The 13,427-nt window shown below is 44.9% G+C and overlaps 1 protein-coding gene across 1 annotated transcript in view; it reads right to left on the bottom strand.

The window, feature by feature from the left end:
* Nucleotides 1–13,055, bottom strand: part of LOC115611795 (probable cation-transporting ATPase 13A5) — a 40,645-nt gene extending 27,590 nt beyond the window's left edge. The window contains exons 1-11 of the mRNA XM_030495238.1: nucleotides 12,944–13,055; nucleotides 8,028–8,201; nucleotides 6,710–6,856; nucleotides 6,445–6,515; nucleotides 6,289–6,369; nucleotides 5,679–5,748; nucleotides 4,598–4,732; nucleotides 2,209–2,281; nucleotides 1,283–1,414; nucleotides 494–664; nucleotides 120–277 (exon numbers count right to left, since the gene is read on the bottom strand). Coding sequence (XP_030351098.1) covers nucleotides 120–277; nucleotides 494–664; nucleotides 1,283–1,414; nucleotides 2,209–2,281; nucleotides 4,598–4,732; nucleotides 5,679–5,748; nucleotides 6,289–6,369; nucleotides 6,445–6,515; nucleotides 6,710–6,856; nucleotides 8,028–8,201; nucleotides 12,944–13,006 — 1,275 coding nt within the window. The 5' untranslated portion in view covers nucleotides 13,007–13,055. The remainder of the gene's footprint in view (nucleotides 1–119; nucleotides 278–493; nucleotides 665–1,282; nucleotides 1,415–2,208; nucleotides 2,282–4,597; nucleotides 4,733–5,678; nucleotides 5,749–6,288; nucleotides 6,370–6,444; nucleotides 6,516–6,709; nucleotides 6,857–8,027; nucleotides 8,202–12,943) is intronic.
* Nucleotides 13,056–13,427: the final 372 nt, after the last annotated feature.

Genomic DNA, 13,427 nt, shown 5'->3' with positions numbered 1-13,427 from the left:
CTCCCCCCATTTCTGGCATCTGAAAACTGAATTATAGAAGTGAACAATATTCCAAGGACCTTGAGTGACCAAGGTCTCAGAGCTGGGGCCTGCAGTGCAGAGGCATCCCTTGTAAATACCTTGTGGGACACGAACACACACACAGTGTAGATAAGTCCAAACACACCAATGACAGACAGGCCTATGATGAACTTGAAGGCATCTCTGTAGAGTTTGAAGTTCACTGGTTTGGGGTAGAGGATAGATCTCACCAGGTCACCTTTAGCTGTATTGAACCCTGTGTGAAAACATGCGCCATTGTGTATGTGACATAGCGTCGTACATACCATGTTAGTGATATAACATTGCACAAGCTTTAGCCATCAGGCGGCAACAAGCACTTCCCGGGACAGCAGGCGTGCTGGACTTGAGCTAGAAAGAGGAACCAGCTCTCCTATCAGCCTCTGGGGCTGCCACTTTCCCTCTGCTGGTTAGCAAACGATAAAAGAAATACCGGTTTGCAGCACGACGGCTCTCACTGGCCCTTTGCCTGATGGCTTCGTCTGTATGACTTCTGTCCCACAGAAGAGGACGTGTCTCCGATAGTCTTCCATGTTATGGATTTTCCAGGGCATTGGACTCTCCGTGAGTGGCAAGGGGGTTTTAGTAACCGGAATGCTTTCACCTAACAACAACAGCATGTAGCTTCACTTAAAGGGGATTTAAAAGTCTATCAGATTCTGCATATTAGAAAGTGACAACACCGTTTAGGTGTTCAAGTTCATCTGAGTAATCAGCTTGCTTATATACTTACACAAGGGGATTTATGGTGACAGCTATTACAGTTTTCACTTCAAGAGTACATCACATGGTTTCTCTGAACATTTTGTATCAAGGAGATTGGGTTAAATTTTGCCCCTGAACCAAGTTCGTGCCTAGTAGTGCCTTGATGTTTATGTGTAACACTAATCTCTGTAGTGGTACATTGCCTGCTTGAACAGAACTGTTGCAAGATCAGAATGCAAAAACTCAAAAAAAAAAAATATTCAGTGTATTTGAGTATTTTCACTTTCTACTCCTGGCAGTATATTAATACTACTTGTTTTTAACGTGGATAAGAAATGCATAATACACAACAGCAGACAATTGCCCAAGACAACCGTGAATTATTCAAGCCACAGTTTTTCCACCTCCTGATGCAAAATATTCTAATAAATAGCAAACAATGTGATGTCAGAACAGATAGGCATCTCCCTGACAGAACCTGCACAAAGCCTTGGCATTTCTAGCTCCAGTACTGCACCTGTGAGCATCCCTTCATTCACAATGCAGCTTCCATCAATCAGGACAGCATCACATGGGAGAGCAAGCTTTTTTCGATCTAAAAGAAACATGTCTCCAGGGACTAAGTAACAAGACTTTGTCTCTTTGCAACCTGTAGAACAATACAAAAATTAACTTTACTTGTGCACAAGTTCTGGGCAATTAAAAAAAGTCTCAAGGCACACACACCATCATTAAACTTCTATATCACATGATTTAAGCCCAATGCTTCATAGAAACAACACTGGCTGAAAAGCAACAGCGCAAAGATCAGCCCTTGTCTAAACATCTCTCTAGAAGTGGGTGTCTTCAGTTTCATTTGCTTAGTGTCCATAAAACACAGACCAAGAAAACCTATTCAAGGTCTTTACATCTCCCATCATCCTAGGAATTGCCTATCTCAATGTCTTTAGGAGGCAAACCAGCTACAACCTGTATTTTATGGGCAAGGAACTGACACACAGGAAACTGCATACCTCAGTAGGAGTCATTATCTAGACTCCTTGAAACTCCCTCACAAGCTACTCGACAAGATTGTGAAAGCAGGCTATAGCAGAGTGGGGAGGTAGGTCTCAGAAGGCCAGAGTTGTTACCTAGTTACTTGTTTGTGAAATTACATTTTCACAGCTGTTCTTGACTCTTCATGCAAATTACTAGGTTCACCTGTACCATTACAGCTGTCACAGATGCAGATGATAATGATATAGATGCATCATTACTGCACCACATAGGCTGTGCCCAGACTTCTCGCTGCCCTGCCTGCCTCACCTCCGTCTGCCCCATTCTCCCTGCAGCTTGCCCTTCATGTTTCAGCAGTAGAAATCAACAGGAGCTGTGCAATTCCAGATATGTTTCGACACATTAATTACACACATTGGTGAGGAAAATGAGATGCAGATGACTCACCGTCACTCTTCATGCAGACTGTAACCTGGACTTTGTTATGCTCCTCAACGAGGTCATGCAGCTTGGTAGACTGCTGTTGATGGGAAAGCAATTGCAGTGTTGAAACACCAATACTCAAATGAAACAGGTTACAATCCAGTGACCATGTTAACATCACAGAAACTGAACCCTGGTGAGTTATCCAGGGGAGGTTTTGCATTGCTTGTTAGAAGTCAGGATGCAAGTTTGTCAAGTTAACATAGAGCCCGCTGCTGTGGGAACATTGACCTAATTTTCTGTTTGCTTCCGTTCATGACGCTGTATCTCCCTTCACCTTCAAGGGGCTATTCCTGCTTTGTGCCAGAGTATGTCTCCTTAGATGCAACACTCCTATCTTCAGTCCTTTAGTAGAGGGTTTCTCTGTGCTCAACAGTTTTACTCTTGCTGGGATGCTATCAACAGGACAACCAAGTTCTAAAGTCTATTCTTACAAAATTGACATTGTAAGAAAAACAGAAATTCTAATTTAGCTGGGTGTCTATGCTTTGCCAGTTTTTGCAATCCAATTTAGACAATTACATATCCTGAGATAATGAAGTCAAGTGTCATTGCAAGGCCATTAGAGAGAATGTCTTATCTTGATTTAAAAGTTGGAATTGCAAAAAACTAATCCCCAAGTGTGGATTTCTTCATTAGCATTGTTAATGTGAAGATGTCAAGCCAGTTTGAAGAATATCCAGAGGCTCCAAACACTGTAACTCGTCCTGCCAAAATTATCAGTTGCACAACGAAACTAGCCTTGCCAAAGAAAGCTGAATGGACTTTATCTGTTCTTTGTGCTCTGCAATACCAGGAGGGACACCGATATTTTAAGGACAAAGGCGTGCTCAAAGAGATCTGAGTGCTTGTTCAACATGGGAATGCTAGTCATCCTCAGATACTAGTCAGAGATACAAAAACATGATGCGCAGCCAACACACCTGTGCTGGCAAAAGCCCAACTATTCACAAAGCCCTCCCTGAGATCAGTGTGAGGCAGCAATAAAAGCTTGCCCTTGGCAGGGCAAAGGGGGCACAGCAGTGCCATGTCAGCATAGCATGCTGGAGAGCACCTACTGCCCAAAGTCCCACAAGTCCAGTGGCCTGGGACCTATGCAGGGAATGTGCTGTGTGCCTCTACCAGTCCACGGAAAAGCAAAGTTGATTCAAACAAAAGCCAGCTCCTGGAAGGGCAAGTTATTGCTTCTTCCTGGGCAGCACTTTACAGAGAAGTTTGCTATACCACTTTCTCAAGGAACCTTTTAAAGGGCTAAATCTTGCCCTTCCCCAGTAAATCAGTGTGGGAACAATGATTTCAGCAGTGAATTTTGAGGCAATGTGAGCCATGCCTGGATCTGAAGTAGCACATGAGCATGACAGTCAGGTCAGTGCACTGCAGGGCTGCAATTCCTTCACCCCCGCCACCACCTCTAGTCACATCACACTGTCTGCAGGAACCGTAATTCTCAATGCTGTCCTCTAACCCTTATATTGTTCCTGAAGATGAATAAAACACTTAGCAGGACTCAGGAAACCAAAGTTTATTTTTGCTTTTAAATCTTAACAATACAGAGGAATGTGATAACCTAATATTCAGACCCAAAATTACTGCCTGCCAGGCTCCTGTTCCTACCGTTCTTTTCCATCTATACTTTCATTCACATGGTTTCTCTTTTGTAATCCTTTCTCCATGTGATTTTGCCTTTCCTGTGTATTTAAAGTTGGTTCAGAAATCAAGGAAATGTTTTCCAAATTCCCAGTGAAAGTGTTCTGTGATTCCAGCAGGAAGCACCAGGAATCTCACCTGGCTGCATGAGGATGCTCAATGGCAGGCAAACATTGCATAAGGCTCAGCTCAATCTATTTGCCTTTGCCATAGAGACTGAATCGGGTATATCACAGGTGAGGGCTTTAGGTCAAAAAGTGAACGAGCTGAGACTATTAGAAAATTCTTCCACGCAGCTGTATCCATGATAGAAGTGTTGAACAAATTTGAGGAATAGTTGTGGGTTTTTGTTTTTGTTTTGTTTTGTTTTTTTTTTTGCTGTAAAGACCTGTTATTTAGCAAAGCTTAAGAGGAGTGAATCCTCCTGAAATTACAGTAGGAACCAGACCCACGGATACAGTCCACCTTCATAAAGTCTTACAAACCCCAGGTATCAGACTTCAATCTTTAACTCTTGGGAAGTTCAAGATGCCCAGGTACAGCCCTTTTAACACTTCTATAGCAATAAATTTGTAGTAATACAGCAGAATGCACAGCAATAAAAAATAAGAAGAAAAAGTATATAAATAGCTAGTTGTGTCTGTGATAGATGGAACTGCTAGGAGAGTGAAGGTTGGGGAGCTGGCAGGCTGCATGGCAGACTCACCTGTCTGAGGTCATACACAGTTAAGCCAATGGAAATGACAGTCAGAATTATGATGGCCACTGAATATTCAATGTAGCCTTGGCTCAGCCACAGAGTGAGGGTGAAGGCTTGGAAGACATAGAAGGGGTTTAAAATCTGCAAATACAAACATAATGCACGTCAGGGGATGGACATAACATGTCAGGAGAGATCAAGTGTGGCAAAAGTTGAGAACATTTCATTACAGTGTCCAAAACTCTTAAACACCAATTTAAGGGATTATTTTGCCATCCCAAAGCAGAATTCTTTCATGGCTCTTTTAGAACATTAATAGCACCCAGCTTTGAACTTACCAGCTTACACTTAGTTTGTGATGTTTGTAATTAAAAGCTGTTGCTAACCAGTTACTATGCAGCAGCAACTATGCTGGCAACTTGAAGTCAGGCTTCAGTCACTTTAAGTTGGTTGGTTTCCCACCATAGCCACCTAACAAACATGACCTTAACATTTCCAATTCTAAGTAACTGCTACACAGAAGACAATACCCAAATGTGGGGGGGGAAAAAAAAAAAAGAGACTGGATTACCATAAAAAGTCTTTAATACTTTGTGATATATAAAAATCCCTGTGAATATGATGTTTATTTGGAAAAATAAAAATTCTAAAGAAGAACTAATGGTCTGTGGTGCCATCAGCAATCAGTCTTAGACTGCAGCTAAAATGGAGGCTGGATTTCCTCATACTTCCATACTTTTAGTTACTCTACATTGTGTCAACTTTATAATACCAGTCATTATTCACTTTAATGTGTTATGCTGAAACAGGCCACAAAAGCCCCACTGAAGTCTGAGAATATGATTTTGGTTATTGTAAGGGAAACATTTAGTGTTATAAGTATGCAGCACCAATCATCCTCTTAGCTTCACATTCTTTCCTGAAACGATCAGCCAGGAATGCGTGCTAATAGCTAAAAAGGAGGTTCGCCAACTTTCTTCCATGGCTTATATCTATGAAGCATCAATCACCCCATCCCAGAGTGCCCAGGTGAAGTCTTCAAAAAACTTCATACCTGTCCCAACAAGTGCTAGTCTGACTTACTGACCTCTTTAAAAAGTAACTTCCAAATAGGACGAATTTCAACTTCAATGGCATTAGGTCCACACACCACCTGCCTGTAGGAAGGTAGAGAAGAGTTCCCCATGTTATAGCTTAGTCATGTCAGGTAAGACTTCATGTGGAAAACTGTGCATCCAAATAACATTAACACTTATCTAAAAATTTAAGTCCTGGGAGCACCACATGGCTGAGCAGGACAAATAAACCTATCAGGAATCTATTGTGTCCAAGAGAACTTTACACATAGGCAGAATTTTACTGTTTCCTTGCTGAAAAGATCATCAGTTTGCTGCTAAACCCTATGATGAGCTTTCTGGAGGGCTTTTAAGGAGATGACAGCAAAGGAAGCTAGTCATGTCTTGCTGTGCCCTTAGCCCCAGCTGGAACGGTGCTGTTTTCCCCAGGCTTAACTCTGGCATCACTCAGAACAGAAAAAGCTCAATAAACTGTAGGGGATGATGATTTTGCACCTTTCCACATGTTTGCACTGCCTTACTACTAAGATGAGTAGCAAGAAGCTCACATGAATTTGAAATGAAGAATTAATAGGTCACACTCATAATTAACTCATACATCTACTCATGTGTAGAACACACCTGATCTTCTGTTCTTCCCTTGTCAAGCCGGCTCCAAACTTGTGGTGTATGCTGTGACATGTGTTGCTGTCTTCTAATGATCTAGGGTAACAGAAGAAAGCTCAGACAAGGGAGTCCCTGCCACAAAGGCTTTTGTAACAGGCTGTTGACACTCACCCAACTTTCTTGAACTCTTTTACAGAAAAGTCCCAAATATAACGGATTTTCTGCACCTGGATACATCTCATCTGCAAGACCAAATTGCAAAAATACCTTTTGCCACTCAAGGGAAAAACCACTTCACTGTTGCAGAAATGCTTCCCTATGTTTTGGAGTTTGCGGGAAGATGCTGACAGAGCACCCTTGGGAGCCTCCAGGTGCCTTAACTCCCATTTTCACCCACCATCTCCCTGCCATCTTCTTTATTTTACAGATGACTTACCATTAACTGTGGCTTCATTACAGCTCTGTTTATGACTGAATCTGTGTCAGCTACAAGAGGATGTTGTGTATTACTACCAACAGGTAGTGCCAATGTGGACAAATCAATCCAGGTCACTTTCTTCCAGGTGTATCTTTGAAACTCATCCTAGAGAAATCAAGCACAGTTCAGTGGCAAGTCCAAAAGGTTGCCTGGGATCATGTTTCCTGATGCTGGGAGGTATATATGAGGTTCCCAGAGAACTACCATAATGTTGCATAGTTGCAATCACAGCAAATGTAAGCCCATAGTAACAGGAATGTTGATATCAGTGTTTTAGTACTAATCAGTAAAGCACCTTTAAGGCAATCTTGCACAATTATCCCCATTTGCTTTGATTCATGCTGCAGAGCAATTTCAGAGAAGATGAAACTAAACTAGATGATGTGCTGATGTGTAGCTACTGGATGGATATTTAGTCTATGGGATCAGACTAAAGCTAGTTGGAAATAAAAGCCTTCTGAAATACTTCTGGTGTGGATGTTGAGTCCTCAGCACTAAGAACTTTCCTCTACAAGACTCCTGTAATGCTATGTTAGTTATACATCCATAGCCAAAAGCAGCTCAGCTTTACCGCTACAGATGCATGTTAGACCGAACTGTCCTTTAATCAGTTTAGCCTGATGTAACTAGTTATAATGAGCAATATATTACTCATTAAGTGGTTTGAGTGCCATTCAACCACTATTGGTTATTTTAGGAGTATCACTGCAACGTTGAGCATTAAGTGTCTTAAGCATTTGCTCCGCTAGAATTAGGTTGGGTTTTAATCTACAGTCACGGAGACTTAGAATATCACCAGTGCCTGAAATCCAGCTGTCCAAAACCCATCACTTCAGCATTGTCCAATAACTTTGAAACAGAAAGTTTACTAACAACAGCCACAACTTCTGAAGATGACTCCTCTGCTGAAGGCAGTTGGCAGCACCCATGCACATAAAGGGAGGAACAGGCGGAGCTGTTTTATGAAACATGTTATTGGCAGAAGGCAGCTTATGGAGCCTGTGGATGGGCAGCAGCAATGCCTGAAGACTGCTTGGTGCCCAGCCTTTTGGCAGAGTAGCTGTGGTCTTGTTAGTGTAAGCGTGGTGTACAAAATACTTCTGCACAGCATTTCAAATTCTGAAAATAAAAATGGAAGCTTGACCAATCCCTGCGGCTTCACTTGCAAAAGTGGGAAGTATTATTAACCTGCTACATGATGCAGACAGACAGGTTGCCTTATCTGTGAAAACAATAGGTTCTGCAAAGTAACAGTGAGCTAGGAGGGTTCACCTACTGTTGTTCTGAGTAGAACAACATCTGCTTCTTCCAAGCTGCAGTGGATGCAGTTTGCCCACACATCCCACTCTGGCTTCCAGTAAAACAGCAGCAGCAGAGCCCCACAGGACAAGACGTATCCAACAATGCACAAGGCCCTCCGCCAGCCTTGAGTTTTGTATCCAAATAGCTCCTGTACAGCAAAGAGAAAGCATTCTTTGTTAACAAGTTTGACCTTGGTGTTTGTTCATCAGGAAGCCCAAGCATATTGAAGAGAGAGGCTGGTGGCTGACACCCTCCCTCATAACTGCTCCATTTTTTAGAAATTAGAGCTTGCTGATTGATAGAACATAGTTACAAATACAGCAGACCTGCTGAAAGGAGGATGCTGCTGGGCTGCTGCTGGTAGGAGTTTTCTCACATTAGTTCTCCCAGGATTAATGAAGAATTAACTCCAGTCTGGTGCTATTACCATCAAGACTGGAGCTGACTCTTCATAGTAACAGTTCTCTAACTCCAGTGCTAGTGCCAAACAGCCCTGCCTGCCACCAAGGAGGATATCTCCATTTGAACTTTGTGCTGACTGCTGAAATCCACCCTGCAACAGTGGCACAGAATCTGCCTCAGAGAAAGAAAACTGCCAAACCCTGAGCAGCTCCTCTCGGGTACCAGACCTACTGGTGTGTTATCTTCCACCACATATACCTTATCTTGAAAACAAATATGGAAGGGCTCTTTTTGCTCTGTACACTCTCTTCCTCTAACTTATTTTCCAGGTCATCTATCATCTTCCCTACTTATTCTGATATCCCAGTAGTCATCTGCTCAGTGATGCTCCATTGTCTGTGAAGGAGATCAAGTCCACAACTTTATTTTTAACCCCTTGAGAAACACTTTGGATTTTTGTACCCTTCGGTTTGCCTTAAACCTGCTCATGAGGCTGGCAGTAACTTTAATGCCTATAGCATAACTGGATCCTTGTCTACACGTTGGGTGCTTTCCTGGCCCTCTCAGCACCCTGCACGATATGAGGGAAATGGGGAGATGTTCCATCCACAGCTGGTGGCTCACAGTACCCAGGGGTGCCAACCCTTTGGACGAGGACCTGTTAGAGCCAGTCCAGAGGAGGGCCACAAAGATGATCAGAAGGCTGGAGCACCTCTCCTATGGAGACAGGCTGAGAGAGCTGTGGTTGTTCAGCCTGAAGAAGAAAAGGCTCTGGGGAGACCTTAGAGCAGCTTCCAGTGTCTAAAAGCAGCAAGAAATATAGAGAGGGGCTTTTTACAAGGGTATGTAGGGATAGGACAAGGGGCAATGGCTTAAACTGACAGAGGGTAGATTTAGATTAGATGTTAGGAAGAAGTTCTTCATGTGAGGGTGCTGAGACACTGGCACAGGTTGCCCAGAGCAGTTGCGGATGGCCCATCCCTGGCAGTGCTCAAGGCCAGGTTGGACGGGGCTTTGAGCAACCTGGTCTAGTGAAGAGTGTCCCTGCTCATGGCAGGGGGTTGGAACTGGATGATCTTTAAAGGCCCTTCCAACCCAAACCATTCTGTGATTCTGACACCCCCATCCAGCCTGGCCACAGCTCTCACAGCACTGAGATAGCTGCCCTGGTAGGTGCCACCCTGGCCCTGCACCCACCGCCTCAGTAGCCATGCAAGCACCCCTTTTGGCTTCCCTACTGGCACCAAGGCGTGAACCCTCGCAGCCCCCACCACAGGGTTTGCTTTGTGCCAACTATGCTATGGCAGATTATATAAAAGTTTATTTGGGAGAAGAATTTTGTTTTAAGACTGAAATGATAACCTAGAAAAAGATATTTATTTTGTCTGTTGTATCTACTGCTGGGGAGGGAAACCCCAACAAACCCAAACCCACACAAAAACCCCAAAGCAAAACACCACCACCCCCCCCAAAAAAAAAAAAAAAAAAAAAATTGCCCAGCTCCAGGCAATCCCTGTGACTTCATCTTAAGCCTGATGATGAGGGCAGGAGTGCACCTGTGCTCAGGAGCAAGCAGAGGAAGCACCAGCACTGCTGGTAAGCAGCTGCAGTGCTGCCCTGCCGGTGCCTGGCACTTCACCCTGGCACCAGCACACCTACTGCCAGCTACCCACTGCTCCCGAGTGCTGCAGGACAGGCCAGTGCAAGGAGCAATCCTGTGCCATCACTGAGGTGGACACCTAACCCAGGCCACACGTAAAATTACCCTCCTACCAGGCAGCGAGTGCACGAGGCACCTGCCCCTGGGCAGCCATGAAGTGACCCTGCAGATGTAGTCAGAGGTAGCAAGTAAAAGGAAGTGTTCTTGTACATCTACATGTGATTCCACTGAATGATTTTCCAGAATAGCTTGCCTATTAAAGCCCACAATGTACTGAAATAGTACAACCTATTCACATGGCTTATTGCACTTGAAAGGAGGAGGAGGAGGAAATAGTGTTTTAAATTCTAACAAAAGAATAAAAATGAGTAAGTCCCACAACTGAAATGTACATCAGTGAAATACCAGAAGGAGGACTGGTGCTTAACAGGCTAGAGTTTGCAACAAAGCAGAACTCCTTGGAGAGGGCTTGCACAAAAATTGTACTGGTACAACTGCAAACATAATTTTGAAGTGATTTAAAAGCAGTGAAGTAAGAGCCTATTCAGGTTTAACAGAACAACTTGATTTATCTGAACTCTGATCATAATCAACATAAACTAAGCAATCAAATCAATGCAGCTCAACTGAAGTAAAGATAATCATGCAACACCTTATACCAGGTCAGCAAAATCCATTTCAAACCAGCTCTGTAGCTCTGTATGCAGCCCTGCTGTATACAAAATGTTATTCCTTCAGCGGCCACTGAAGTTTAAATCAATAACTACAGATAGTGTTTTCAGGCTGGGAGGGTAAGCCACAGTGTCCACAAATAAAGAAATTCAAGGAGATTTTCATTTGCTTGCCTTTTCATAGCAGGATTTTTATAAATACACTCCAAATGGAGGCCTGGAAAACAAGGAGCATAATATGGGGCTAGTGGAATGACAGGAGGTGTGTGGGACCACAACCCCATGGGATCACCCCACAGGGACTGGTGAGGATCAAATGCACAGCCAAAGATGGAGGGAAGGCTGGAGAAGAACTGTGGCATTAGGGCTGGGTGAGTGCAAGTGTGGGCATCAGCCAGAAAGAACATTTGGGAATTTCTAGCATGAAACATAGGCTGTTGGCGACAAGTGGGGCTCTAGCACACAGCAACTGAGAAACCTGAAAATGCATTATACATGTCGGAAGATAATCAATAGACATGCACTGTACACGTCTAAAAGGGATGGTTTAAACAAACAGAGGGGTATGGTCAGCTCCTGACATCTGGGGTGCTAGGGAGGTCCCCTTTTGCAGAGGCTGCAAGACCCCAGCACAGCCAGGACATTCCAGGTCCTAGCTGCTGTGCTGGGCCAGGGCTGGCCAGCAGCCCAAGCCCACTGGGGCAGAGAGATGACCTTTGCTGATGCAGTTAGGTCCATATGTCTGGAACACATAGCCATTCAACTGGATCGCTCTGCACAGGCAAGGAACAAAGGCAGTCTGTGGCAGCGCACAGCTTGTTCTGAGAGAATACACACTGGATAGTATTTAGGTGGAAGCACTGAAGGCCAGAGCTGAGGGAACCCACTTCACAGCTGATTGACTCCCCTAAGCCTGCCTGCACTGAGAGCTTTCCAAGAAGTGTAGCACCTGGAACCAAGGCTGCTCCAGCAAACAGGACCCCAGGAAGGTGTATCATAAAGTCCAGCACTCATCATGATGCAGACAACCCTGCACAAGCCAGGCTGCATCAGCAGCACCCAGGGCAGACCTGGGGCCCTCCTCTGCCTAGAGGGTTGCAGCCACAGGCTGGATAAGTGAAGAGAAGCATCTCCTGGAAGCATGGGTGCACACGCTCCCAGCGCAAAGGCGGCATGCGGCAACAGCTCCACTCCTCCCGTCCATCCTGGCCCTCCATCCTCATCAGAGAGCTGGCATCCCCAATGCTTCTTATGCAAGAAGAGGCAGGCACTGAGGGCCATATCCACATGCCAGCTAGTGACGCCCTGACAAACACCATCAGTAGCAACACGCATGACACAGATGATCCCTAGGTGACTCCTTACCTGTCTCCCACAGGAAATTTTTTACTGTGTGCTTGATCCAGGATGCTGCAACTGGCCTAATTGCCCTAGTCTAAAACAAGCTCACATAGGCAACAGTCCCAGCAGAAACTTACTGAAGGCAACCAGGAAAGCTAAAGCCCCAGTGCTATTAGTAGCCCTGAAAGCATTCCTGATACAGAGGTGCAGGTGTGCTCTGCAGGGCAGGATCTCTCTCACCTGTGCATGCCCTGAGCACCTGCATCCCCATGAAGGAAGCTGGGCAAACAGTGGTACTGGAGATCATAGAATCATAGAATGGTTTGGGTTGGAAAGGACCTTAAGATCATCTAGTTCCAACCCCCTGCTATGGGCAGGGATGCTTCACACTAGACCATGTCACCCAAGGCTTTGCTTGCAAAGGACAGAGACTCTGCTCTGGGGAAGTGTGCTGCTGGATTTCCAGTGCATACAGCACATACGAATCTCCAGCATAAATAGTGACAAGACTATATTTTATACCTTTGCAGAGGCATCTACTTCTGTGCCCAGTCCATGCACTGGAAATATCTGGGTTCCAGTTGTTCCTTGCACAGAAAGCAGGAGGAGAAAGTCTTACTCCCACCCTCACCAGACTCTTGTGTAATCACTCCATGTTAGCAGGTAGAGGAAGAGTTTCCAACTCACTGTGTTTGCAAAGCTCTCAGTGCAGCCCTTCCAGGCAGCTGTGTATAATCAATAGGCACATCCAAAATGGGCATGTGGGAAAAGAGGTGTACAAGGAAACTAAACCCAGCACGGTCCCCTACTCCTTACCAGCTCATTTTCTTCATCCCTGTTGAGGAGTGCATAATGATCCTTCCACAGCTTTTCCTCCATCTGACCACGTTGTTTGTAGTCCTGGATTTCCTTGTTGGTGGGGTCAAGCAGTGTTGAACACAGTTACTGTCTTGAACTCAGACCAGTGTTGAAGTCGCTCTCACCATGGTCCTGTCTGCTGCCTTTAAAAGTCCTACAGTGCACACGCTTCTTACGAGGTTGCCAAGAGAAGGAGAAAGATCCGCCCTCACATGTAAAGCCCTTAAATGCCTGGCTTATGCAACATGTGTGTTTCTCTGATTCCTGGGTTTGCTGAGTTTGCCGGGGTGGGACTGTCCAGAGCAGAGCTCTGGTGGCAGAGGAGGGAGGACAGCTGTGGTTGTATGTCAGGGAGATGGATTGGAGGGAAATCAGGCATGTGGCAAGGAGAAGGGTGGGAGAGTGCTGTGCAGCCCCCATGCAGAGCTGACCCCAGAGCAGC

Source organism: Strigops habroptila, chromosome 8 (assembly GCF_004027225.2).
Source record: "Strigops habroptila isolate Jane chromosome 8, bStrHab1.2.pri, whole genome shotgun sequence".
NCBI lineage: Eukaryota > Metazoa > Chordata > Aves > Psittaciformes > Psittacidae > Strigops > Strigops habroptila.
This window is presented reverse-complemented; position numbering and strand designations above follow the sequence as displayed.